This window comes from Palaemon carinicauda, chromosome 28, assembly GCF_036898095.1.
Source record: "Palaemon carinicauda isolate YSFRI2023 chromosome 28, ASM3689809v2, whole genome shotgun sequence".
In the NCBI taxonomy this organism is placed as follows: Eukaryota; Metazoa; Arthropoda; class Malacostraca; order Decapoda; family Palaemonidae; genus Palaemon; species Palaemon carinicauda.
The window spans coordinates 43,034,150-43,061,269 of NC_090752.1; the positions used below are offsets into that span (position 1 = coordinate 43,034,150).

At 39.2% G+C, this 27,120-nt stretch overlaps 1 protein-coding gene across 4 annotated transcripts in view; it reads left to right on the forward strand.

Moving 5' to 3' along the window:
• The window catches only part of Mer (ezrin/radixin/moesin family protein merlin), a 91,625-nt gene extending 69,431 nt beyond the window's left edge, over positions 1–22,194 (forward strand). For 3 of the 4 annotated variants that reach the window (XM_068351888.1, XM_068351887.1, XM_068351889.1), the window contains exons 10-12: positions 114–357; positions 507–673; positions 13,306–22,194. In XM_068351888.1, coding sequence (XP_068207989.1) covers positions 114–357; positions 507–650 — 388 coding nt within the window. In that variant the 3' untranslated portion in view covers positions 651–673; positions 13,306–22,194. The remainder of the gene's footprint in view (positions 1–113; positions 358–506; positions 674–13,305) is intronic. The other variant, XR_011040252.1, reaches the window with a different exon arrangement.
• Positions 22,195–27,120: the final 4,926 nt, after the last annotated feature.

Consider the following 27,120-nt stretch of genomic DNA (forward strand, 5'->3'; position numbering starts at 1 on the left):
TTTGACTGCCATTTATGTAAATTTATAGTACCAAGTTTTTACAATTGAAATTAATTGTTTTCATTTACGAGATAAGTTTTTATCTAGTATTTATTTAGTAAAAAATATTTCAGTTTGACAAGAGGAAGCACCTGTGATGTGCCTGTTGGATCTGCAGTAGACTTGCCTGATCTAACATTAGATAGTTCAGAAGTGCTCGTTCCAACTGATGGAACCCATGAATTAACATCAATGGAACTCCTTAGTGATACAGATATTGAGCAATTAAGTTTAGAGATTGAGAAAGAGAGAGGGGAGTACTTAGAAAGGTCAAGACATCTCCAGCAACAGCTGAGACAGCTAAAATCTGAGATTGAGGTAAATAATTCTAGATTTATATCTAGTGAGATTGATATAAAACATATTGCTATACTGTAAAATCTATAGACAAAACTTAGAAATGAGAATTATTATTATACTTTCTTAGTTTCTTTTTACCCTAAAAACATTCCACCATATTATTTCAGGTTTTAAAAGTGGAGGAGAATAATTCCGTTTTAGATGAAGTATATCTTGAGCAGCTTAGAACAGGAGAAACTAAATATTCTACTCTTCGTCGGACGCGATCAGGAAATACTCGTACCAGGGTGGCCTTCTTTGAAGAACTGTGAACTTTCTTCAGTGTGGCAGTTAGGTATTGAATGTTTAGTGATTTTGTTTATAATCTAACTCGTATGTTTTGTTAATTATATACAGTATTTCAGTACTTCATCAGTCTTTTAAATTTATTAGAAATGGATTATAGTATATACAATACAGTATACACACACAGTTGACGTTGTCTTTATAATCTTTTGATGTGATATTTTTCTTTTTAAAGTATAAACTTCTCATGACAAAACATACAGTTTTCAATGCATTCATAAATTTTTAATGATAATTATCAGCGATTATATATTTGAAAAAACAAAATTTTAATGAAATTTATTATTTCGACACTCGCCTGACATTCATATTACTTCTTTAGAAGCTCGGTTTGATAGGCATTTACCCATAAAATTTTAAGATTTTAACCATTTATTTTGATATAATGAATATATGCTTTTAGCGAGAGAATGGAACCCTCTAGAGGTAAGGATGCTGCTTCTGTTAATTTATTCTTCAGTTTCGAACGCAACATTATCCTACCTCTTGATGGCATGTACTGTATATGAAATCAAATGAGATTAGAAATAGATTTTTTTTTAAATCTTTTCATTTCTGTGAATCTCCCCTGATGTTCATATTGTTGATTCTCTCACACTGCTGGAGGGGGGGGAGAGAGAGAGAGAGAGAGAGAGAGAGAGAGAGAGAGAGAGAGAGAGAGAGAGAGAGAGAGAGAGAGAGAAGGGGGGGGGATATTTAAGTACAGTACAATTAATGTCAAGAGGTTGAGGGTTACTAATATGATCTAGGTTACTTGTCTAGAATACAGTACTGTGATAAACTGTTCAGATTACGGTTGGAAATACAGAGTTTCAGATTGTTTACTAAAGTAAGTAGATATACAGTACTTTACTGTATACAGTATTGTAATTTTTATAAGAAAATGCCTTGCACTCACCTACTTAGTACACCATTGAGATGCTGCTAGAAGAATGATTCATAAAAGAAATCAGGAAATTGTTGAGCTCCTAATATGACTCATTCCTTGCGTGCTTGTGATTAAATTTTAACTTGGAATGTCAGAGCATTTTTAGTAAGTGGGCAATTATGGCCAAATACAATCTCTTCCTGGACAAAAAACTTTGTCTAAATACAACCTCCTCTTGGACAAAGAACTTTCTTTATCCAGTTTTAGTGAAGGAATGTGCAAAAATTGAGGCAGGTTTTTAGTCTTAAAAACATTTTGTACCTGAAAAAAGTTAAGATACAAGATCATATTATTCTCCAAAGCCTACTTTGATCTACAACACTTATGTTTAGCCAATGTTAAAGTCATCAGATCACTAGCTGTAACCCTGGGAACTTTTGTTAAGGGTTAAACTGGGTAGTTTAGGCCTGAATTATTACTGTGAACTGAAGTTGATTTCTGAGCTACCCAAAAAACCTTATTGGTCTTATTCACCTCAAAATTAGGGAGTTAAGATATAAATGCTATACTGTATAGGTATGAAACCGCTGTGCATTGTCTCATGAAAAACTTGCATCAGATTTTACCTCAAAAACATGATAAGTTAGTTCATTGTAGGATTTCTAGCTCACCAAGCCTTAGCACTGATCATATTTATAACTGGAATGTTAGTGTTATACACATGTTGAGGCTAATACTGTAGTTAAAATTTTATTTATATGTAATGGTACCTACCGGGGGAAATAGAAGTCTATGTAATGGCACCTCCCTAAGGATGCAGTGGTAGAGTAATATTCATACATACAATCAACAAATTAACTAAAATTCTTAACTAGACTTCGCCAATATCTTCTTCTCTATTGTAATATTTGTGGACTACATGCCAATAATCAAGACCTTACAATTGCCTCCAGACAGTATGATATTCTTTTATGCTCAGAAACTTTGGTTTCTAATACGAGGCACTTATCTGAGCTCATTATTGTTCTTAAACCAATAATTTTGAAACTGGGTGCCATTCTTAGGCAAGGGGAATGGCGGAGGATCTTATAACCTATTACCTTGTTTCTCATAAGTCCTGTTATGAATGTGGTTGTCATAACATTCATACAATAAAAGTTTGTGTCAGCATAACAACTAATATTTGTGTTTGATCTACCGGAATCCAGACTTGTATTATTCTATCTTCAATTGTCTTCTCACATTATGGCCTCTCTTGTTTTTGTTTGTGATTTTAATGCTCACCATAGGGAATGGTTAAATTTTTGTTTGTGCTACTGATCGCCATGGCTTAAGATTTGGCTTGTCTCTGAATCAGGCAAATTATATGCGAAGCTACTCATAGGTCTGTAACCTGCTTTGATCTAGAATACACAGGACCTCCCCCCCCCCCCCCCAGCATTATAACAAGTAAGGTTGGTTTCCCAATCGGGACATATGATCATTCCTTAATTTCATTAATAGTGAAGACTAAGCAACCTGTTGCTGATGTGTCATACTCATTCAAGATTTATATACAATCTCAAGCAGACTGGAAAGGCATTTTTTAAAAAATTTGAATTGGTCACAATTTTATAATAGTGTTGAGCCTGTTGGTCTCTTGAACAGGAATCCAGTCTACATAATTGATAGGTGTAGCCCATCTTGTGTGCTGAATTACCGAGTGAAAGACAAACCCTGGTTCATTGATGATTATAGACATGCTTATTTGAAAAAGCAGGAGGCCTATCAACTTTGGAAGGGTGGTAGATCAGATTTGACTTGGAATAACCATACTCAGCTAAGAGGTGTTGCTCAGAGAGTTTATGCTTCAACTGTAAAGGAATACAATGTAGCCATAAAAGAAACCTTTTATAGTACAACACAGAAACATAAATGGTGAACTACCCTTAAATCTACACTATTTGGTGTGGGCTCAACAGTTCCTCATTTAATTAAACCAGATGGGTCTATCACTCACTGTCCATAGGAGGCCTATCAACCATTTTGGCTGATGTGTTTGATAGTAAGCAGAGTAATGACTGTTTTCATGAGGCTAAACTAACTAGTTTAGCTTTTCGATCCCATGAAATTAAAACGCTCTTGATGGACCATGATGCTTATGGAGATGTAGACCCAAATGGTATATTTCCTTTATTTTTTTTTTTTAGAAAGACTGCTGATTTCTTACCTCTTAAGTTGTATGTTATTTTCCACAAGTTAGCAAGAAGAGGTTCTTTTAGCACTTGATGGAGAATATGTAATGTTACTCCATTATGTGAATGTTTGTGGTAGCTTTAATCCAGGTGATTATCACCCAGTTTCCTTAACTCCCATGTTACAGTATCTAGTTTTTTTAACATCTTTTAGCTAAACGTCTAAATAGGTTTACTAAAGGTTTTTTATATTTTTTAGCCAGATTCTTAGTTAATAAAGATATGAGTAAGAAAATACATACTAAGTAAACCAATTATGAACTAGAAGCTGTGAAAGTAAGCAAACTAAAATGCACTGTCATCCAAGTGCTCACGTGAGCTGAAACTTCACCAATAAGAAATCTTTTAAAGAGTGTCGATGATATGAAACAGTTACCCAAACTAAAATGATAGTTTAAATGCGCTTACTTTAGCGAGGAGTTGGGTATAAGGATCCAGCTATCAAACTTGTTGTTAGTGGTAATGCAAGGGTAAAGCTGCAGAAGGAATAAAGCAAATTAAGAAATTGTACCTATACTCTTAACTTCACAAACATCATTTTACAGGTACAGACAAAAACCATGGTTCACAAACAACACAAGTTTAGCATTAGATAATTTTTTCCAGGTGTCTAGACCTACACTGTACAGTATTATAAAGAAAAAAAAAAATTGCACTTTGGTTTCCCTCTACTGAGGTATTACAACATGTGCAAATTTAGTTGCATCCGCTACATACTGTTAATTAACCTGCACGTATCAAGAAACACTTTACAAGAGGTGCAGCAACACGAATGTTTAGTTTCCTCCTCTCAATCTTACATTTGAGTAGAGAACTTGCATCTTTCATGAATTCTACAAACCCAGTATGAACAATACAAAACATTCTTTCACTCCCAAAATTAAAATTTGGAATATGCAGATGATACTTCATACCAAAGCTCATATGCTTCAGGATTGCACACACTCCTTGTGGCAATACTGGACACTTTTGAATCATTGCATCCATGCCAGGCACCATAGTACGGACACCTACAGTAGGAAGTACAATGGCCAGAATACACAGTTCTGGAATGATTGATTAGTCCTACCAAACTGCACAAAGGTAAAATAGTGGAACTGCTAAGCTGCGCGACAGTAAGTCTCGCTACCATATCCGAGCCCTACAGGGAGTAGGGTGCACTGCCAAGCCACCTGTTAAATGAAACAAAAACAGAATAAAACATTATTAGGGGCTTGAGGCTAATTGATTACAAAATTGTAACGACAAATATGAAAGTAATTTGTATTTTTCCTAACATTTAAAGAATTAAGGTTTTTTTTCTTTCACACAAACTGCTTATCAATTGGAACATAAGTAGAAAAGAAAGATATTTCTTGTCTTGATATACCGTATGTCCTTAAAATAATTTTTTTTTCTTTTTTCATAAAAGGCACTAATTTTTTCATTTTCAATTAAGAACTTTATAGGAAATAATTTTTTTTTTATAATCTCTTTTGTACCTCGCTTACTGGGTCTGTAGGGGAGAGATAGGGGTAATTGAAAATAGCCACAGGAGCAATGTCTGCTAAAGCATGAAGCAGGTTTTTATTTGGTAAAAGACAAGAAAAAATCCAATAGAATTTAATGTAGTAAATTAATCTTTATCAAATGAAAATAATGCATATAGAATATTGTAGGAACACTTGATGAAAGGGAGAAAGGATAATACGGTAAAAGGAAGGGAATAAGAGTACTGTATTAGGAATAAACGTAAGCTGAAATGAATAGTGGAAATGCGTGAATAACAAATAAAATATAAATATAAATAAAAAAAATATGAAAGGAGGGAAGAGTGGGAGAAATTGTTTAGCCTTTGGCCCAACATTCCCTGTACTTGAAACAGGACTCATCAGCTGCCTACTCTACTACAGTATGTGGTGATGTAATGGTGCATGGTTAAAAAATTTTGCCTCGTGCTTCCAGTTTAACATCTGAAGTTGAGGGAATTTTCAGTGTATGTTTCCCCCATAGTGGTATCAATAGTTCAACAGTCTCAACTCTTAAAAGTATATTGATGTGGGTGTTTTTATTCCATAGATTAATAGCTTTTGACATATGAAGTGCATATACAGTGATGCCTCAGGATACGAAAGTAATCCGTTCAGGATACGGTTTCGTATCATGATTTTTTCGTATCCTGAGTCGCGTTTTACATGTAAATAGCCTAATCCGTTCCAAGCCTTACAAAAAGTCACCTTTTCTTTCATAAACACGCTAAACTGTAGTAATAAACATGCAATGCAGCCATTTCTATCATTCAATAATTAACCCAACCGTTAAGAACAGCCTAATCCATTCCAGAAACCACCATGAGATTATTCAATAATGTAGTTTTAGCCTAGTTATCCCCTCCAAGCCCTAAGAAAACGGTCCATTTTCTTCAATACTGTATAAAAGTTATGGTACTGTATGTAAAGCATTTGGATCAGTGAAGGTGTATTGTTACCTGTACACCTAAATTAAGGGTTGATACCCTAAAAAAAAAGGTACTGTACTCTTGGCAACGAGTTGGGATCTCGTAAGCTTTTCGTATCCTGAAAATTTTTTCGTATACTGGGGCATAAAAATCTTTGTATAGCTTTTCGTATCCTGAATTTTTTCGTAAGCAGAAACTTTCGTATCCAGAGGTATCACTGTAGTACTATAATATGAATTTTCAAATATCCAACTACATACAGCATATCCTACTTGTTACCATTAGCCAAAAACCCAAGTCACCAGGAATTGAGCAAATGCCTATGAATGGGGGCCAGTGTTGTGATTGAGATAATAAAGTTTCCAAATTGGTTTGAGTATTCTGGGTAACGTCATTATCTCTTGAATTTTTTTATTATTACCTTAACCTTTTCTATTTATAGCCTATATATTTGAATATTCACATAATTTTATGTCTGATGCATTAACTTACAGTAATTTAGTTGTATACCAGTCAAAAAGCTATTTTTCAATATTTAACTTAGCCGGTGATTATATAGCTGCAACTCTGTTGCTCGACAGACAACTCTACGGTAAAAACTCGCCAGCGATCGCTACACAGGTTGCGGGTGTGCCCAACAGCGCCATCTGTCGTCCAGATACCCAGTACTCAATGTAAACAAAGACTCAATTTTCTCTCTGTCGAGCTATCGACAAGACGTACTTACTCGCTGTTGCTAAACTGGAGTTTTTTCACAACTAATTGGTGAAGTACTTTATTCTAGTTTTGAGCTTTCGCTGTGCAGGGTTTCTCTTCACACAAATCCTTGAACTCTTTTTGATAACGGATTCTTTGTTGATGACTTTTTGATAGTTTTTTTAATTTCCCTTTGACCAATTCAAAATGGCTGACCCTTCACAAGTCCCAAAATTTAGGAAGTGCAATGCTAGGGACTGTTCAAGGCGTCTTCCGAAGGCTTCTATCGACCCTCACACTGTTTGTTCCAATTGTCGGGATAAAACCTGTCAATTGGAAGATCGGTGTGAGGAGTGCGTTGGGCTTTCGGAATTCGATTTTATCGAATTTCAAAAGTATACACGTAGGCTAGAGAGAGATAGAGTTAGGAGAAGTTCTTCTCGTTCTATTGATATATCCTCTCCTCATGCCCCACAACCTATTCCTTCCCCTGTAGTGGTTGCTCCTAAGCCCCCTTCTGGCACTCAGGAACCTTCGATGGCTGATATGATGCGTGCCATCCAGGTTCTGGGTGAGAGAGTTGAGTCCCTTGCTAGTGACCGTAATCAGCTCATGGCGGATGTGAAGGAGCTTAAGTGCAAAAGTGCAGTGGGAAGTGCTAAAGTGCCGAGTGATAGTGTTGTGGATAGTGTTGCGCTTGAGTGTTCGTCTGTTCGTGCCCGTCGTCCTCCTAGTCCGGGACCTCTTGCAAGCTCCCAAGTTCAGGGGAGAAGAAATGTCGTACGACAAATGGGTTCGAGAGGCTTTAATCAGCGAACAGACGTTCCCTCCGTGGTATCGGGCGTATCTACCCAAGATCGCTCCTACCTAACTAAGACGAGAGAGCCCATTTATACCTCGTCTTCGGAAGGTGTTTCTCGCAAGAAACCCTGGACCAAGGTCTCACGACCGTTAAAACGCAAGTCGGTCCCTTCAGCGCAAGTCCAACGGCCCGGTTGTAGCCACTGGGTCAGTTCGGACTCGCTGCCGTCATCCGATGAACTGCTCACCGCCTAAGAGAGGCAAAGCGGTACCGCTTCGGACAGTAACCCCGTCTGTCGCTGCACCTGCTCCCGTAGACCCTAAGTGGTCTCTACTGCAAGACATGCAGTCTAAACTGACGTCTCTGATGCAGGACTTTCGTGCGGAGAAGGTTGCTGCCGCACCAGCTAGTGCAGTACCTAGCCTACAACCTTCCACACGATCGGTTGTGCGTCCGGTGGACGCTGAGGTAACCTTCTCACGCACACCAGTTGAGAGAGTTCCTCCTCCCATGCGTTCCAGTGTGATCTGCCAGCCGCATGTTGACGTGAAGAGACGCTCGGAGGTTGCAGTTGACGTTCCGGAGGTTCAACAACCGTCAGAGTTGCTTTGTTTTGACGCGGTGCGTCAACCTCCGCAACCCAGTGTGATTTCCACTGCGCACCCACATCAGTCCAGACAGTCTGGAGTAGACGCTGTGCGTCCCCGCGCTGCCATGGTTGTTGCCAGCTCACAGACTGGGCAGCAGTTCCATGACGTTGCGTCCGGCTCAGTCACGCATGCACCCGTGCGACCGGACTCAGCGAACCAGCCGTTACCCACTCCGTTGCCGTTTCCTCATCAGTTGTTGGATGAGGAACTTTCTGATGATGATGGTGCTGCACACATAGATGAACCACTATCAGATTTGGACGAGCCTAAGTCTACTCAACCCTCTTTGGACTTTAGAAAAGTTTTGGCCATCTTCAAAGAGTTGTTTCCGGACCAGTTTTTTTTTTCTGTGGCTCCTCGTTCTCCGCCGTCTGAGTTTGTGTTAGGCATGCCGTCTACCACTCCTGCCTTTACTAGACTCGTCCTCGCACGCTCGTCCAAGAGAGCTTTGCGGGTGATAGCAGAATGGTTGCAGTCCAAGAAGAGTTTAGCAAAGCCAGCCTTTGCGTTTCCCCCTGCTAGACTCTCTTCTAGATCGAGCGTCTGGTATGCCACGGGAGAAGTTCTCGGCTTGGGAGTTCCTGCCTCTGCCCAGGGCGACTTCTCAAGTCTTGTAGACTCTCCCCGCCGCCTTGCCATGAGACGCTCAAAGATATGTTGGTCATCTTCGGACCTGGACCACCTTTTGAAAGGTATCTTTAGGGCCTTCGAAGTTTTTAACTTCCTAGACTGGTGTCTAGGAGCCCTTAGCAGAAAGACCTCTCCGACAGAGAAAGAGACTTCCTTGCTCATTATGTCCTGCATGGACAAGGCCGTACGTGATGGGTCTAATGAGCTTGCTGCATCATTTGTGTCCGGAGTCCTTAAAAAGCGTGAAAACCTATGCTCATTCCTTTCAGCTGGAGTTACACAGTGCCAGAGATCTGAGCTTCTCTTTGCTCTTCTTTCCAAGTGCCTTTTTCCAGAAGCCCTGATTAAGGAAATAGCCGCTTCATTGGTGCAGAAGGACACTCATGATCTTGTTGCGTCCTCCGCTCGCAAAGCTCCCCCTTTGCCTACCTTGTCAGCTAGACCAAGGATGGACACTCCAGCGTCCCGTTTTATTCCGCCCTTTCGTGGCAGAGCCTCCAGCAGAGGAGGTGCTCGTGCCGAAGGGAAACGAGGAAAGAAGAAAGGATCCAAGTCCTTTAAGGGCAGAGTCTGACTGCCCGCATCTTCAGACAGCAGTGGGAGCCAGACTCAAGAACTTCTGGCAGACCTGGGAGAAGAGAGGCGCAGATGCACAATCTGTGAAGTTGCTCAGAGAGGGGTACAAGATCCCTTTTGTACGGAAACCCCCTCTAGCAACGTCTTCCATCGATCTCTCTCCCAGGTACAGAGAGGAAGACAAGAGAAGAGCCCTGAAACAGGAAGTGTCTCTTTTACTAGAGAAGGGAGCGGTGGTCAAAGTCTCGGACCTTCAATCTCCGGGATTCTACAACCGACTCTTCTTGGTGCCAAAGAAGACAGGAGGGTGGAGGCCGGTGCTAGACGTCAGTGCTCTGAATGTCTTTGTCACAAAGCAGACGTTCTCCATGGAGACCACAAAGTCAGTCTTAGCAGCGGTCAGAAGGGAAGACTGGATGGTCTCTTTAGACCTAAGGGACGCCTACTTCCACGTCCCCATCCACCCGGACTCCCAACCTTTTCTGAGATTCGTTTTCGAAAAGGTTGTCTACCAGTTTCAAGCCCTGTGCTTTGGCCTAAGCACAGCTCCTCTTGTGTTTACGAGGCTGATGAGGAATGTAGCCAAATTCCTTCATTTAGCGGACATCCGAGCCTCCCTCTATTTGGACGACTGGCTTCTCAGAGCTTCTTCCAGTCGTCGCTGTCTGAAGGATCTAAAGTGGACTCTAGATCTGACCAAGGAATTGGGTCTCCTTGTCAATATGGAAAAGTCACAACTGATCCCATCCCAAACTATTGTGTATTTAGGGATGAAGATTCACAGTCTAGCTTTTCGGGCTTTTCCGTCGGCCCCCAGAATAAGCCAAGCCCAGTTATGCATCCAGAACATGCTGAAGAAGGAACAATGCTCAGTCAGGAAGTGGATGAGTCTGGTAGGGACGCTATCATCCCTGGAACAATTTGTGTCATTAGGAAGACTACACCTCCGTCCTCTTCAATACCATCTAGCTTTTCACTGGAAAAAGGACAAGACGCTAGAAGCGGTCTCGATCTCCATTTCCGAAAAGATGAAGTCTTGCCTGACTTGGTGGAAGGACAGTATCAACCTAAGAGAGGGTCTTCCCCTGGCTGTTCAGACTCCCAACCTCGTTCTCTTCTCGGACGCATCGGACGTAGGCTGGGGCGCGACATTAGACGGTCGGGAATGTTTGGGACTGTGGAACTCGAGTCAAAGGATCATGCATATCAACTGCAAGGAGCTGCTGGCAGTACATCTGGCCTTGAAAAGCTTCAGGTCTCTCCTTCGAGGCAAAGTGGTGGAAGTGAACTCGGACAACACCACTGCCTTGGCGTACATCTCCAAGCAAGGAGGGACCCACTCATTGACGTTGTACGAGATCGCAAGGGACCTGCTCATCTGGTCAAAAGGTCAAAACATATCACTAGTAACGAGGTTCATCCAAGGCAACTTGAATGTCATGGCAGATTGTCTCAGTCGGAAAGGGCAAGTAATTCCAACGGAATGGACCCTCCACAAGGATGTATGCAAGAGACTTTGGGCCACTTGGGGCCAACCAACCATAGATCTCTTTGCAACCTCGATGACCAAGAGGCTCCCAATATATTGCTCACCAGTCCCGGACCCAGCAGCAATACATATAGATGCCTTTCTCCTAGATTGGTCGCATCTAGATCTATGCGCATTCCCACCGTTCAAGATTGTCAACAAGGTACTGCAGAAGTTCGCCTCTCACGAAGGGACAAGGTTGACGTTGGTTGCTCCCCTCTGGCCCGCGAGAGAATGGTTCACCGAGGTACTTCGATGGCTAGTAGACGTTCCCAGAAGTCTTCCTCTAAGGGTGGACCTTCTACGTCAACCACACGTAAAGAAGGTACACCAAAGCCTCCACGCTCTTCGTCTGACTGCCTTCAGACTATCGAAAGACTCTCGAGAGGTAGAGGCTTTTCGAAGGAGGCAGCCAGTGCGATTGCTAGAGCAAGGAGAACATCCACCCTTAGAGTCTACCAATCGAAGTGGGAAGTCTTCCGAAACTGGTGCAAGTCAGTCTCTGTATCCTCGACCAGTACCTCTGTAGCTCAAATAGCTGACTTTCTCCTATACCTGAGAAAAGGACGATCTCTTTCAGCTCCCACTATCAAGGGCTACAGAAGCATGTTGGCATCGGTCTTCCGGCATAGAGGCTTAGATCTTTCCAACAATAAAGATCTTCAGGACCTCCTTAAGTCTTTTGAGACCACGAAGGAGCGTCGTTTGGTTACACCTGGTTGGAATTTAGACGTGGTTCTAAGATTCCTCATGTCAGACAGGTTTGAGCCGCTACAATCAGCCTCCCTGAAAGATCTCACATTAAAGACACTTTTCCTGGTATGCTTAGCCACAGCTAAAAGAGTCAGTGAGATTCATGCCTTCAGCAAGAACATCGGATTTTCGTCAGAAAAAGCTACATGTTCGCTACAACTTGGTTTTCTAGCCAAAAATGAGCTGCCTTCTCGACCTTGGCCGAAATCGTTCGATATTCCCAGCTTATCGAATATGGTAGGCAATGAACTAAAAAGAGTCTTATGCCCTGTGAGAGCTCTTAAGTTCTATTTAAAGCGAACTAAACCGTTACGAGGCCAATCTGAAGCTTTATGGTGTTCAGTTAAGAAACCATCTTTGTCTATGTCAAAGAATGCTTTATCCTACTTTATCAGACTGTTAATACGAGAAGCTCATTCACATCTGAGTGAGGAAGACCAAGCATTGCTTAAGGTGAGGACACACGAAGTTAGAGCTGTCGCAACTTCCGTGGCCTTTAAGCAAAATAGATCTCTGCGAAGTATAATGGACGCAACCTATTGGAGAAGCAAGTCAGTGTTTGCGTCTTTTTATCTAAAGGATGTCCAGTCTCTTTACGAGGACTGCTACACACTGGGACCATTCGTAGCAGCGAGTGCAGTAGTGGGTGAGGGCTCAACCACTACAATTCCCTAATTCCATACCCTTTTAATCTTTCTCTTGAAATGTTTTTATTGTTGTTTTTTGGGTTGTCCGGAAGGCTAAGAAGCCTTTCGCATCCTGGTTGATTTGGCGGGTGGTCAAAGTCATTTCTTGAGAGCGCCTAGATTAGGGGTTTTGATGAGGTCCTGTTGTATGGGTTGCAACCCTTGATACTTCAGATCCTAGGGGTCGATCGGCATCCTAAGAGGATCGCGAGGCTCCGTAAGGAAGACGTACTTAAAAGGCAGAGTAATTGTTCAAGTCGACTTCCTTACCAGGTACCTATTTATTTTGTTTTTGTTATTTTGATAACTTCTAAAATGAAATAAAAACTCTTAGCTCATAAAAGTGTAAACATATATTGCTGGTCTCTACCCACCCCCCTGGGTGTGAATCAGCTATATAATCACCGGCTAAGTTAAATATTGAAAAATGTTATTTTGATAATAAAATCAATTTTTTAATATACTTACCCGGTGATTATAAATTAAATGACCCTCCCTTCCTCCCCAATAGAGACGCAGTGGGACGAGGAGAAAATTGAGTTCTTTGTTTACATTGAGTACTGGGTATCTGGACGACAGATGGCGCTGTTGGGCACACCCGCAACCTGTGTAGCGATCGCTGGCGAGTTTTTACCGTAGAGTTGTCTGTTGAGCAACAGAGTTGCAGCTATATAATCACCGGGTAAGTATATTCAAAAATTTATTTTATTATCAAAATAACATTTTCCATGAAGCATAAAGTCATTTTCATATCATTTCAGAATTTTTATTTACAACTGAATGACACCAGGTCTCACTGCAGTAGAGGTTATCCCCAAAATTATGCGGTTGACGAGTAACTGCCAGTTACTTATTCGATGTTGCATGTTTCATGTACAACAGTGTCTCGTTACATCTTCTTTAAGGGATGGATTAAGTATTTACAGAAAACTATTATCAGTGGAAATTGCTCTTCAATTGCCAAAAATTTTACATGTAAGTGGTGATACAATTTTTATTGTTGACATAAGTAAAAATTCAGATTTTTTCTCTAAATATTTTTGTAAACTGAAGTTTCTCATGTTTATTAAAAAATAGATAACAGTATTTACATTCAGTATATTTTGGTGTCATTAGGACTCTCTATTATATAAATCTCCCTGTTGTTTTCAAGGAAAGAGACTTGTTTTTTAATTGGTAAGGTGAGGAGATAAACTCGATAAGGTAAGTAATTTGATTGTTTGCTTAATACTCATTATGACTTTAAGGTAGTTTGCTGTTCATCTTGCCAGTTATGAAAGTGATGTTGGTTGTTTCTTATCCTTATGGGACAGAATGTCAATTGTTTAAATAACGTTGCGTAGAGTAAAAGTGTATGGAAGTAATTGTGTAGGATTTTAATACATGGTAAACTAAAGAGATCTTGCAGTACAGTATTGTAAATTCATGTTATTTGGCATGTGCCAAGTTTTAATATTCACTCCATTATTCACATTGATAGATCTGTTGTAATCCTTTATGAGTAGTTATTATGAATTACTGAAAAGGTAATAAAATAATCAGTGTATTTTTATAAGATTTTATATTATGTATTATAGTATAGCTTAGCATCATGTTGGTGAATCTGTGCCTTTGTGATTGTGATATATATTAATGTTTAAACTGCCAAAGAAACACTATTTCTATCTTCTGTGTGTGTTTAAAAAGCTCAAAAAACTTAACATGAAGTCACTTTGGAAAATTGTCAAAATAAGGTGATCGTGACACTGGCTCTATTCAGATTTTTATTTCATATATTTTCAATAGAGATATTCATATACCACTACAGACCTTTCTAGTTTTTTATTGAAATGGTTATAACTATTTGTTTTAAGCATCTTAAAACCATAACCATTATTTTTCTTGATGTTGAAACCATATACTGTACATTAGTTTTCCCGGGTAAGAGCAAGTTACTATAGTGAGATTACATTTTTATTATATCTCTTCCTAATTGTAAAGAGAAAATTTTTTATCTCTTTTCCTTATTGTGAAGAGAATCATTTTTATCATCTCTTTTCCACATTATAAAGAGAAAGTGTGATAGAGTACATCTGACATTATCAGTATTGTAGATTTTATTAACTATTAAATTAGGTTTTTGCTTTGTTTTTCAAGTATGGCTATTAGTTACAGTGATTAGTAGATTTCTGCTGTGATTGATAATGGGAATAAGTAGTAGAAACTAGCCCTTGCCTAGTGGAGTAAAGCATTTAACAAGTCCATACTTCTATCATGATCTTTCCTAGGACAAGTGAAGTAGTGTGAAAGATTAGCAGTCAGAATCATCATTTGGTGATTGATTTATTTTAGGTACATTTTTTTTTTTTTTTATTGTAGTTACAATGTAGGTAAGCAGGTGCAAGATAATACAGTAGTAGGATTAAAGGCTTAGAAAATGACTGAGTAATAGTGGTAATTTCAGAGGTGTTCTGGAATACTGTCGAGCCAGAGAAATACTGTGTTGGACTTGGTCAAAATAATTGAAGGTCACAAGATATACTGTATGACTGTTATGACTAACAATTAGATATTATGAAGCTCTTAACCTTGAGAGACATACCATAATTCAAGGAGATTATGGTTGACTAAAAGGAAAAGAAAATGTGGTCCAGCAGAAAAAAATTATAGCCTAAATGGTAAAGGCAATTAAGAGGTCACCATAGCATCCACCTTTAGGCTCTGGATTGGTAAAAAATTAATGGATTTTTAGTGCATTTGATGTTTTATAACCTCTTACCTATAACATTATTGATGCCTTGCTTTATTTATAAAAGATATTGACTATAGTGTCATTCTTCATAATTTCTATTTTCTATCTTAAACCAGTTAAGTTCATGTGCTGAATTTATTTTATACCTTCGTATCACCCATAGTGAGAGAGAATGAAAATGGTTTGGTTCTGTATTTGGTCTACAGATGTAAAATTTCACAAATACCTTTTAAACTTGATATTTTTGAATTAGAACTTTTTAATAAATTACAGTAGGAATGCAACCAACCGGCTAAATAACCATAATATGCAGTATTCAGAGTTGAGCCGTAGCTTTTTTTCAGATTTTATAGTTAAAAGATCATTGAATAATGCTTTTAATGATTTCGGTGTACTCTAGAAGGGATTGAAATGCTAAGAAAAAGGTTGTTTTAATGTTAGAATAACAGTAGTACAATAATCATAAAATTTCTGGGATGACGCTTTAAGTAACAACTTTAGCTGGTTGCAAGAAATGCTGTTTGGTGATATATTATTTGACATGATGAAAATGGCACAGAATAGGACTATGACACTGCCTATCTTAAGTTCATAAATTACTACAAGATAATTTTTTTCCTATTAATAACCCTCGGAATTTTAATAACTTAAAATTCAATTTTTTTATATAGTATTCATTATAAACTGTTATTTTGAGCCAAGAGTCAGTATATTGTGATTTTTATAGATACTGTTATGTGATAAATATTTGTGAATAGAATTTGATGTTGCCATATACTGTACCACAACTACAAAACCTGGAAATACGTGAGTTATAATTTGTTGGTGTAGATAGTGGCATGGTTTACAAAAAATCTTGGAATTATTTTACTTGAATGCCAGAAAGCTCCAGTCACTATTTCCCAAATATTTAGATATAGAAGTAAATATTTAAGCTCATACTTTAAAAATTAGTTGAATATTGTAGATTTTTGTCATTATGGGTGAATTTGTTTGTCTATATGTCTCAACAAGATTATGAAAAAAATCATGCAGGTATAAAAAAATTTGTTTGCTCAAGCCAGTCAGTTTCCAAGATGATAATTTGAACTGATCTGTCTTCTAAAGTGTAGTGAGGTCCAAACATTTATCCAAAGAACTAGCCAGTCTTAAATTCCCTTTTTTGAACTTCAAGTCCAATTTTTGGTTATGTGAAGCTATGCAAATTACTTTCACCATATCAAGATAAATGCTTTGGTGCAAGAGTTGTAACTTGCAAATGAAAGTGTATTTTGAATGATTTTATTGGTCCATGGTACATCAGCTGACAAATTGATGTTCTTTATGAATTAAGAGATTTTGACTTCCAATTGTAATTTTATCAGTAGTAAAGTATTAATAATAGATAATTACTGAAAATAAATGTGTACAGTATTTTAAAAGTGTTATTTAAATTTAAACTTATCTTGTCGTGTTTTGTTGAAATAGCCGTATATATTGCTACCATTTTTTATTTTGCATTTGCAAAAAGAACAAGGAGAATAAAAGTAACATGTATTTGATAAGACAGTTTTCTCTTACGGTATGTTGGACTTGATATCAGCTTGAATTGGATTGGTTTTATGGATTTTAGGCCATTGGCCAAGCACCAGAAATAATATTGCATTGAATTTTAGTATTAACACTGGAAAATGTATTTTCTAATGTAGTTCTTTTGTATTTTGATGTTTATTGATGAACAGGGTTTAAATAAGTTGTTTACTGTACTAAAAATAATTAATTTAAGAGTTTCTTTTAGCTATGTCATTTAACTGTTGTGGCTTCCATTCTATTTTACTCTTGAAGTTTATAATAATTAGCAAATTTTATAGACACTATCTATAGAAAAGCCTTGAATTTATTTTAGGACTCGTATCGCAATTATTTGACCTAGGTTTCCCAACTAAGCTCTTTTTTTTTTTTTTTTCAATGGCTATCATTGAAGAATTAAAGTATTTTCTTTCCACTCCCTCACTCCAATTTCCTTCCCCTGCTTCCATGTTATGGTTGGACATGCTTGTTGCATTTACGGGAAGTTGATGGCAGTCACTACCAAGCAAGATTGGTTCATTTCTATTCCTGTTGCGAGCCTTTGTCCTGGTCAGTCTTGGGTTCCAACCACATTGTCTGCATGTTCCTATTTTATTCCCAAGTTACCTCAGTAACCCTGTCAAATATCAAATTTTGGATTTATAAATTTCAAAGTGTTGAGAGCAACAAGTGGTAAAGTTATTCCTGCATCCCCAGTTTTTAACAATTGAATATTTTATTTGGTACTAAAGTTCTTGGACTATTGGAAGTCAGTTCTTGATGTCTTGATTCTGAAAAATTACACAGTCCTAACCATCTATTTCCACATAACTATTCCCATCAATTCCAGAAAGCTCTCCGTTTATAAAAGGGAAAAAGGTTTGCCAATTCAAATGCTTAAGTGTTGGCCTGAGAACTGCTCCTCAAGTGTTTTCCAAGGGTGATGACACCAATCTCTGAGTGGTTACATCTTTTGGGGATAAGGTAAGTGGTAAAGGTTCTTTTGATACATATGTGGATTAGGTTTCTCAGAACTCTGGATTCCCTGAAGACATTAATTTTGATGCGGGTGTCTAATCCCGACTGTTTCAACTTTGGCAATCCGATGCGGAAAGATTATACAACCCCCCCTATTCTGAAGCAGTTGGACCTACTCAAAAGTGGGATGGTCATCATCATTTGCCTCTTGAGTTTTGCTCAAGATAAATTTTCCAAACTTTCCCCACTTTAGCAATCTATTCCAGGAATAGTGGTGAGCTGCTGTCTATTATCATCCCCTGTCAGAAATCTGAATGAAACTGGAATCATCTCTTCACATAAAGTTTCTAGAGCTTTTGGCAGTTTTTCAGGAAATTCCATATCATGAGCCACTGGTGATGAGGATATGTGACAGCTCTAGCCTAAATCCTCGAGCAGGATGACACCAGGTTGGAGTCATTATTTTGTATAGGTAAGGAACTGCTGTTTTGGACAAAGGAGGCACCTTGATTGTAGCCTTAATTTTTCTAGGGGAAAATTTCATCTTTGCAGGCAAGTTGAACAGGAAGTGTCAGGTTCTAACAAACAAGTGGTAGTCTCATCCATTGGTGTGTTGGGAGGCTTGGAGGTTTTTTTTCACTTCTAGGGTTTTTTTTTTCCTACTAGGTACAGTATCCCTTGTCATAGGGGGTAGATACAATATTGCATGACTGCACTTCACTCCCTTCATTTTTAATGAATAGAGTGGAATTTAAAAAGGTTCAGATAAAGCTGAATAGCAGGGCGACTGATAGCTCCCTATTTGTCTCAAGAAATGTGGTTCACATATCTCTGGCATCTGTTATCAGGGCTCTCCAAAAGTTACTTAGCAAGACCATTCTTCTCAAATAACCACTATCACAAGTTTTGCAGCCAAGCAATCCAACTAAGTGCATGGAGAATATCCAACATATTTTGAGGGATAAAGGGTTGTCAAGCCCTAGTAGATAGTCTATTTTAGCCTCCAAAAGAGTAATTCTACCAATAGTTTACACCAGATGCAATGGCATGCATATTTTTGTTGGTGCAGAAAAATAGCCGAGACAATAGTTAAATTTTTGCATTTCTTCAATGATAAGAAGCACAATAATTAGTTATCAATGCATAACTGTCCTCAAGCATGCTGGATTAGACTTATCCTCTTCAGGTATTATTGTATCAGGTTTTTTTTCCACAGTAAAGCCTCCTGTCATTGAATCACTTAATTGGAATTGAGATGTGGTATATTGCACTATTTGGAAAAGTCAGTTGTAAACTGTTGGAACAATGCGCCTCCCTTCAATGATCTTATAGCCAAGTACAGTGTAACGTGTTTGCCAAGCATTTGCACGGCGGCAGATTGATCCCAGCCAGGTACTGTTGATACCACTGCTGTGGTTGGGCACCACAGTGGGAGGTTGGGCTTGCTTGGCCGACGTTCTGGTGAGCATCTATTCTAATGAGACTGGAACTGAAACCAGACTCCTTCAACCTTTAAGATGCTCTTTCTTTTAACTCTGTCATTGGCTGATTGTATTAGCAAATTGCAATTTTCAAAGAATGATGATGTTTTAGTTAAAATAGTTACTTCATCTGGCAAGTTTTAAGTCCAAGAATGATATATAAAGACAATGTTTACCTCTCATTCTATTCCATATTCCCTCATTAGGTCAGAATGTGAGGAAGGATTCAGAAGATAGGTTTTCATCTCCAATTAGGCAGGAAGTCCCCAATCTACTTTTTGTTGGGATCGTAACCTTGGGCTCTTGCCATGTATGCTGTTATTCCTTATTAAAGGTTGTGTCCTTAGTAAATATTTAGTTGAATTCAGGCCGTATGTAGGATTTGAAAGTCAAGGTCCGGGACCTTAGTAGTGCTGCTATTTCTCTTTTGGTAGGAATCTAGCTTTGGCGTCAGGTCAGTGGCATACCATGTTAATATTTGATAATCACTTTATGAAAGAGACCTGGTCTTGGGTTGGTAGCAACAGGTGGTTTTTACTGTAACTGGGTCATCAGGTGATTATATTGGATATGTTTTATATTGCTAATAGGGTGTTGCAATCCATAAAATATTGATTAAATTTAAATAAGATTTCTCAAGTTGGTTTGTGAAACTTTGTAGTTTAGGATAATTTTTTAGGCCCTTTTCCTCGCTTAAATGTGGTTCACCTAATTCTCTCCCTGCCTCCCCAGTGGTCAGTGATACCAACAGGGTTTTTTTTTTTATAATTATAGTTTGTCTTCAAATAGCAAGTGTATGCAGATATTGCAGACTCTCGAAGCTAACAGTAACATGTAATAGGGAAGGCAATTGGAGTGAGGGAGATAGGGATTAATTTTGATAAATGTTAAAAAAAGAGATTGTGCCGAAGAAACTAGGTTGAACCACAGGCAACTATTGGAATAAATGTTATCAAAATTAAATATTTTACTTAGTTTGAGGATGAATAGTATCTTAGTTATTCTCACGGCACAACTATTTGTTTGAAAATTCCTAATTTACTCTCCATGTTGAGATACCTTTTAACAGGAAGTACCAAAAATTGAAAATATTTATAATGGTTAATTCTATTACAAGCAGGGGGGAAAATGAAGGTACGATAATTATTACTAAAGCGTTATAAAAAGAAGGTGCCTATATACAACATGGTGGTCCTCTGGACAGTCTTGGGAGGTCATTCAGTGCTGAAATGCAAATGACAAAATTTCTGTAATTGAACTATAAAGTAAAAGTGGAATAGCAAGGTGGAGAAAAAAGAAAGTAGGAGGCTAATAGGGGGTTGCAGTTAAAGGCTGAATGATTATAGTACGTATAGAAATTTGTAAGGGCTGATATTTTTCAAATGTCCCTTTTCTCTTGACTTCAATAATGTATTGGTAACTGTACTCATTAATCCATAAGTGATAGGTCCTTGCAGTGTTTCATGACAGTGTCATTATTATAGATGTATTCTAAGGCTGTAATAGCATTAATAATTGCCTCCTGAAAATATGATAAACTTAGCTGAAATTTTTTTGTCATAAATGAGGCTTACTAATTATTTGTATTTTTTAGACATTTATACCTTGTAGAAAATAACATTTTAATCGTGAGAGATTGATAAATTTTTATATCACAATACTGTATATTAAAAATAGGTTTTGATGTTATAAAAATGACAAATTTTTAAGTTAGAAGAATATCATTTAAATACAATGAAGTGAATATTTGATAAACATGCAAAAAAATGGGAGAATTGGTACAATTGCTAGACTAATGAAATTTAAGAAGCAATGAGTTTGATAGAAAAACACCAAAAAGCAACAAGATTAAGGGCTTTCTGTTTAGTGCAGACAAAGTTAGGCATACATGGGTTTAGTCTCTTTAAATACATATACCATACTGTCAACATTGCATTAAATTGAGAAAAGAGGAATGGTAAGACATAAATTGGAGTAGTATATTGGTTCTGAAAGTTAAAAGTTAGGGATGATGCTTATTTGTATGACTTCTGAGGCTTTAAAATAATATATTATTAAAGTTCAGAGTAGGAATGTGCCCATATCTTTCATACAGCATTGACAGCAAAGTACTGCTTTAAAATAATGTATGATGGTTCTTTAGAAAATTCAAATCCAATAAAAAAGGGTAGCTAATAACAATATGGGTCCAAAACCAAATTGAATGAATATTGCAATCAAACAATTTGTGGATTTTGCCAAAAAAGTCAACCAGTACACATCTAGTATTGATGGGTGCAGATTTTACAATTTTTATTAGCATTAGTATTGTAATATGGTAGTGGTTAAAAATAGCTTTCATGATATATATGTGCAGTTTGCTCATTTGTGTATTAAAAGTTTTTAAAATAAAATGTTATATTGATGTCAATGTAAAATTATCCAGTTTTGTGGTAATTAGTAATGTGCTCTTTCTTAGAAAAAAAAAAAATAGCCTAATGTACTTGAACTCTGAGCGTTATCATCTGTGGTACAGTGAACAAAAATGGTGTTGAATAGCTTATTCAGTTTCAAGAAGTTTGCACAGTAATTATCTGGAATTTTTGAAAAGCATTCATGAATCCATTCATGAACATTTGTATCCCAGGTTATAACTTTTAGCTATAATTTACCTAAAGAGCAGTTATGAAAATGCCAAATGTACAGTATTTTAAAAAGCACAACCTGAAACATGGACTCTTCTATATTTGAACCTTGCGCTTCTGCGGCTTGTGGCTAAGGGTTAATAAATTTATTGTAAAGGTGCTGCCATGTTTTTAATTAAGTTACTGAATGATAAATCTGAATTCAAGAATGAAGCTTGATTTCCTGTAAGTACGAATTGCTCTATGATGTTATTGTATGTTTGTAAATATATCTTTGAAAATTTACAATTTCTTTCTTATCACTAAGTGTACAGTACACTGAAGAGTAATTTGTTTTTACATTAGTAAAAGATATTAAAATTTATGTTCTAGTTGTGAATTTAACATGTATAAAAACTTATGAGGCTTTTTAAAACATTTGATTTTTTAAAAGACATGGGGAAACCTAATCCAATGGCTAAAAAAGAAAAAAAAAATTATTTTTAAAAGAACCCATAATATTTATTCTACCCATGATAACCTGACTCGTTTATTAGATAGGAGTATATTATTAGAAAAGCTGGATATGACTGTAGAATTTATAACAAGAAAGTGGTAGTTACCTGAAACTAGGACGTGCCCTGTGGCTGAGATGTGATTGATTTAAAAGACTTGGGTTGCAAGATTTAAAAAAAGAAAAATTATGAAAATAGTGATTTGTTCTTTGGTAACAGGCTGGTTTTCTTTACCCGGGAAATGTCAAAGCACTTTGGTACAGTGAAAGAGCGAAAGTGAAGACTCCGGGCAACCTCCTAATGACCTCGGTATGAAGATGTAGCAGGTGTTAGGCTAGATCACTACTAGAGACTAGTGGATGGTCAAAGAAGAACCTCTATATCCGTGTGTAGGATATGTTGTCTGAATGTATGACTTCTCAAAAGAAATGGTCTTGCAATGCCAAGTCAATGACCCTGCGAATCCATGCAGAGATGGTGTTCTTGGTGACCCTCCTCTTAGTCCTTCCTGTGCTGGAACACGAGGACGGGCTGCGGCTGTTCTCTTGAGGTACAGCCTCAAGCTCCTTACTGGGCATAGTAAGAGACAGTCTGGTTCATCTGTTACAATACAGAGACTAGAAATCCGGAAGGAGTCGAATCGAGGATCCGCTACTCCCGTGTTCTGAGTCTTAGTAATAAACTCGGGGACGAAGCTGAATGTTACCTCCCCCCATCCCCTTGAATGGGCGATGTCATACGAGAGACCATGAAGTTTGCTGACTCACTTGGCCAAGGCCAAAGCTAGCAGGAACACCGTCTTCCAAGTTAGGTGGCGATCTGATGCCTAGTGTAATGGTTCATAGGGAGGTCTCTTAAGAGACCTGAAAACTCAAACCATGTTCCATGGGGGAGGTCTCACTTCCGACTGAGGGCAGGTAAGTTCATAACTCAGTATGAGTAGAGAAAGTTCTAGCGATGAAGAAATGTCCATTACTTTCAGCCTTAAGGCAAGGCTTAAGGCTGAGCGATAGCCTTTCACTGCTGAGATTGATAGGCGCATTTCTTCACGCAAATACACAAGGAACTCCGCTATTGCTGGAATAGTGGCATTGAGTGGAGAGATACCCCTTCCACGACACCAACCACAGAAGACTTTCCACTTTGCCTGGTAGTCTGCTGCTGATGACTTCTGCAGGTGTCCAGACATCCTGATCGCAACCTGTTGCAAAAATCCTCTCTCAGAGAGATGCTGGATAGTCTCCAGGCATGAAGTCTTAGTGAAGCTACGGCTTTGTGGAAGATGTTGGCGTGTGGTTGTTTGAGTAGATTGTGTCGTGGAGGGAGTTCTCTTGGCGGCTCTGTTAGGAGTTGCAGAAGGTCCGGGAACCATTCTGCGTGATGCCATAGCGGAACTATGAGGGTCATTGAAAGATTGACCGATGTTCTGATCTTGTTGAGTACCCTCCTCATCAGACAGAACGGGGGAAAGGCATAAACGTCGATGTTGTCCCATCGTTGTCTGGGACTGAGGAAAAGTACAGCGGGAGCCTGAAGTTCAGGGCCGTTGCCAAGAGGTCCACAGTCGGAGAACCCCAAAAAGTCCGGACTTTGTTGGCTACTAGATGATCCAAAGACCACTCGGTACTCACTATCTGAGATGCTCTGCTCAAGTTGGCGAGCACATTCCTTTTGCCCGGAATGAAGCATGCCAATAGTGGTATCGAGTGGATTTCGGCCCATCTCATATCTACTGCTAGATGGGATAATTGCTGCGAAAAAGTACCTCCTTGTTTGTTGATGTAGGCCACTACTGTGGTGTTGTCGCTCATCACCACCACAAAGTGACTTGCCAGGTACTGTTGGAACTGTTGAAGGGCTAGAAAGATGGCCTTCATCTCTAGGATATTTATGTGGAGGTACTTTTCTGACTCTGACCAGAGGCCTGAGGTCGTGTGGTGCAGCAGGTGGGCCCCCCACCCTTTTTTTGAAGTGTCTGAAAACAGCATCAAATCCGGGAGAAGATCCACTCCCTTTCGTAGGTTCTCGTCTGCCACCCACCACTGGAGGTCCATCACTTCCGCAGGTCCCATGGGGATCTGGATGTCCGGGGAGTTGTAAGCTTGATTCCACCGGGACTTGAGTTGCCACTGGAGGGATCTCATCCTGAGGCGACCATTGGGAACTAGACAGGCCAGCGATGAAAGGTGACCGAGGAGACGTAACCACGATTGGGCTGGAAGTTCTTCTCGTCTGAGAAAAGGTCTTGCGACCTTCCTCAGCCTTGCTATCCTGTCGTCTGATGGCTTTGTGGAGAGTGGTGTCTATAATCATGCCCAAGTACTGTATACCAGTCTTTGAGTGGGAAGCAGGGAAGACTTCTCGAGATTTACCATGATCCCCAGATCTTGGCAAAGACTCAGAAGTTTGTCTCGGTGTTGAAGAAGGGTTGACACCGAGTCTGCTAGGATTAACCAGTCGTCCACATGACGGAGGAGACAGAAGCCAATCCTGTGTGCCCAAGATGATACTAGGGTGAACACTCTGGTGAAGACTTGTGGTGCTGTGGAAAGACTGAAGCACAGCACCTTGAACTGGTATTTTCTGTTGTCCAAGCTGAATCTTAAGTACTTCCTTGAAGACGGATGGACTGGGATTTGGAAGTACGTGTCCTTTAGGTCCAGTGTGCACATGAAGTCTTGCAGTCTTACTGCTAGTTTGACTGTGTCTGCCGTCTCCATGCTGAACGGAGTTTGTTTGACAAACTTGTTCAGAGCTGAGAGGTCGATGACTGGTCTCCAGCCTCCAGAGGCCTTCTTTACAAGAAAGTGTCTAATGAAGAAGCCTGGGGATCCGTCGAGGAGGACCTGGAAAGCGCCCTTCTTCAACAGGTCTGGACTTCTGCCCGAAGGGCTTGCCCCCTTGCCAATCCCATGGCAAGGGAGTTCAATGACACTGGATTCGTCATCAGGGGAGGTAGAGATGTTATGAACAGAATGCGATATCCTTGACTGATCTTGGAGATTGTCCAGGAATCGGCCCCCGAGTTGCTTCCACCTGTTTAAGCAACTTTGTAGACATCCCCCCCACTGGTGGAAATGCAAGGGGACTGCCTATCCTAGCCTTTGCCGCCTCGGCTGCTCCCTCTAGGATTTTTGCCTCCCCTGGAGGACTTTTTGCCTTCCCTTTCTTTGACAGGAAAGGGCTTAGACACCATAGTCTTCGCCTCTGTTGTCGTCGTAGTGGTCTTGGCTGGACGGGACTGCTGTGGTGCTGGAGGCTTAAAGGGCTTGGATGTTAAAGCCCTATGAAGATGGGAGTCTTGATGAGACTTCCTCCACCTCTCAGCGGCATGTTCCACATCAGGGGTTCCCAACCTTTTTGCACTCGCGACCCCTTTGCTAAAAATCTGAAACCCATGCGACCCCCTACTTAGGGCTTACTATCATCAGCTTAATTTTCCTTTTATTTTCTGTTAAGTTAAGGAGAGGGAAAGAAACATCTAAGAAAACATTTAAAATTGCTGTAATTATTTATTAGCAAATTAAATCACATTGCTCCAACCTGAATTCACAAAGAGAACATATATTTCTTAAAATAGAGGTTTGAACAGCTATCCAACCCAGCTAGTGGGATGCCTGATGTTGCATTTCAGCAGCAAGCTTTGAAATTCGTGGCCGAACGTTTGTTAGAGCCAGTCTCATGTCATCTCCAACATCCAATCTGTTCCTATTCTTTGTTTTCATATTGACAAGAGTGGAAAATCCTGCTTCACACAAGTAGGTAGAAGCAAATGGAACAAGGACACGTAAGGCTATCATGCTGATTTTTTAGTATGACTGATACATACCGCACCAGAACTGAGTCACGGATTTCACCTTGTGGAGATCACGAGCTGAAGAGTCGTTCCTTAGATCCAGATATTCATCTTGGATTCCATTTGGGATGCTGGATACATCAAGTTCAGTACAAAATGGGTTTCTTACCAGGGCCTCCTGTTCCTGTGAAAGCTCAGGGAAGTAACGCTTAACTTCCTTTTCTAGAGACTGAAGATGTTTGGTAATCTCATCCTTGAGGAACTGATCCAGTTGGATGTGAGACTCATCTATCACTCCACAAAGTTTTTCAAACATAGCGATGTTTCCAAGATTGGTTTTCCGACGCCAGTTTTGCAGTTTGGAAACAAAGGCCCGAAAACTATCTTGAAAAAGGAGAACATGTGTTTCCCTTCCTTGAAGCTTCAAATTGAGCTTGTTCAGTTGGTCAAAAATGTCGGCTAGGTACGCAACCCTTTTATTCCATGCTTCATCTTCGAAGTGGACAACAAGATCTTTCCTTTCTTGAGTCTCCAGGAATAGCTTTTATTTCATCTTTCATTTCAAAGACACGATTAATAACGTTTCCTTTCGACAACCAACGTACTGCTGTGTAGAAGAGGTCAGCATTCATGTCTGCATAGTTCTTTGAATAGGCGAGTGTTAAGTGCTTTAGTCTTGATATAATTTACAATTTTTATTAAAGATTCAAGCACTTCCTGCAGAGAAGCAGGGAGAGTCTTACTGGCGAGAGCATATCGGTGAATCATGCAGTGGATGCCCTTTGCTTGAGGTGCTAGCTTTTTCACTCTCGATTGGAATCCTGATTTCGATCCCAGCATAGCCGGTGCCCCATCCGTACAAACCCCACACACGTTTTCCCATTGAAGATCTTCCTCTTGGAAAAAATTTGAAACTTTTTCCAT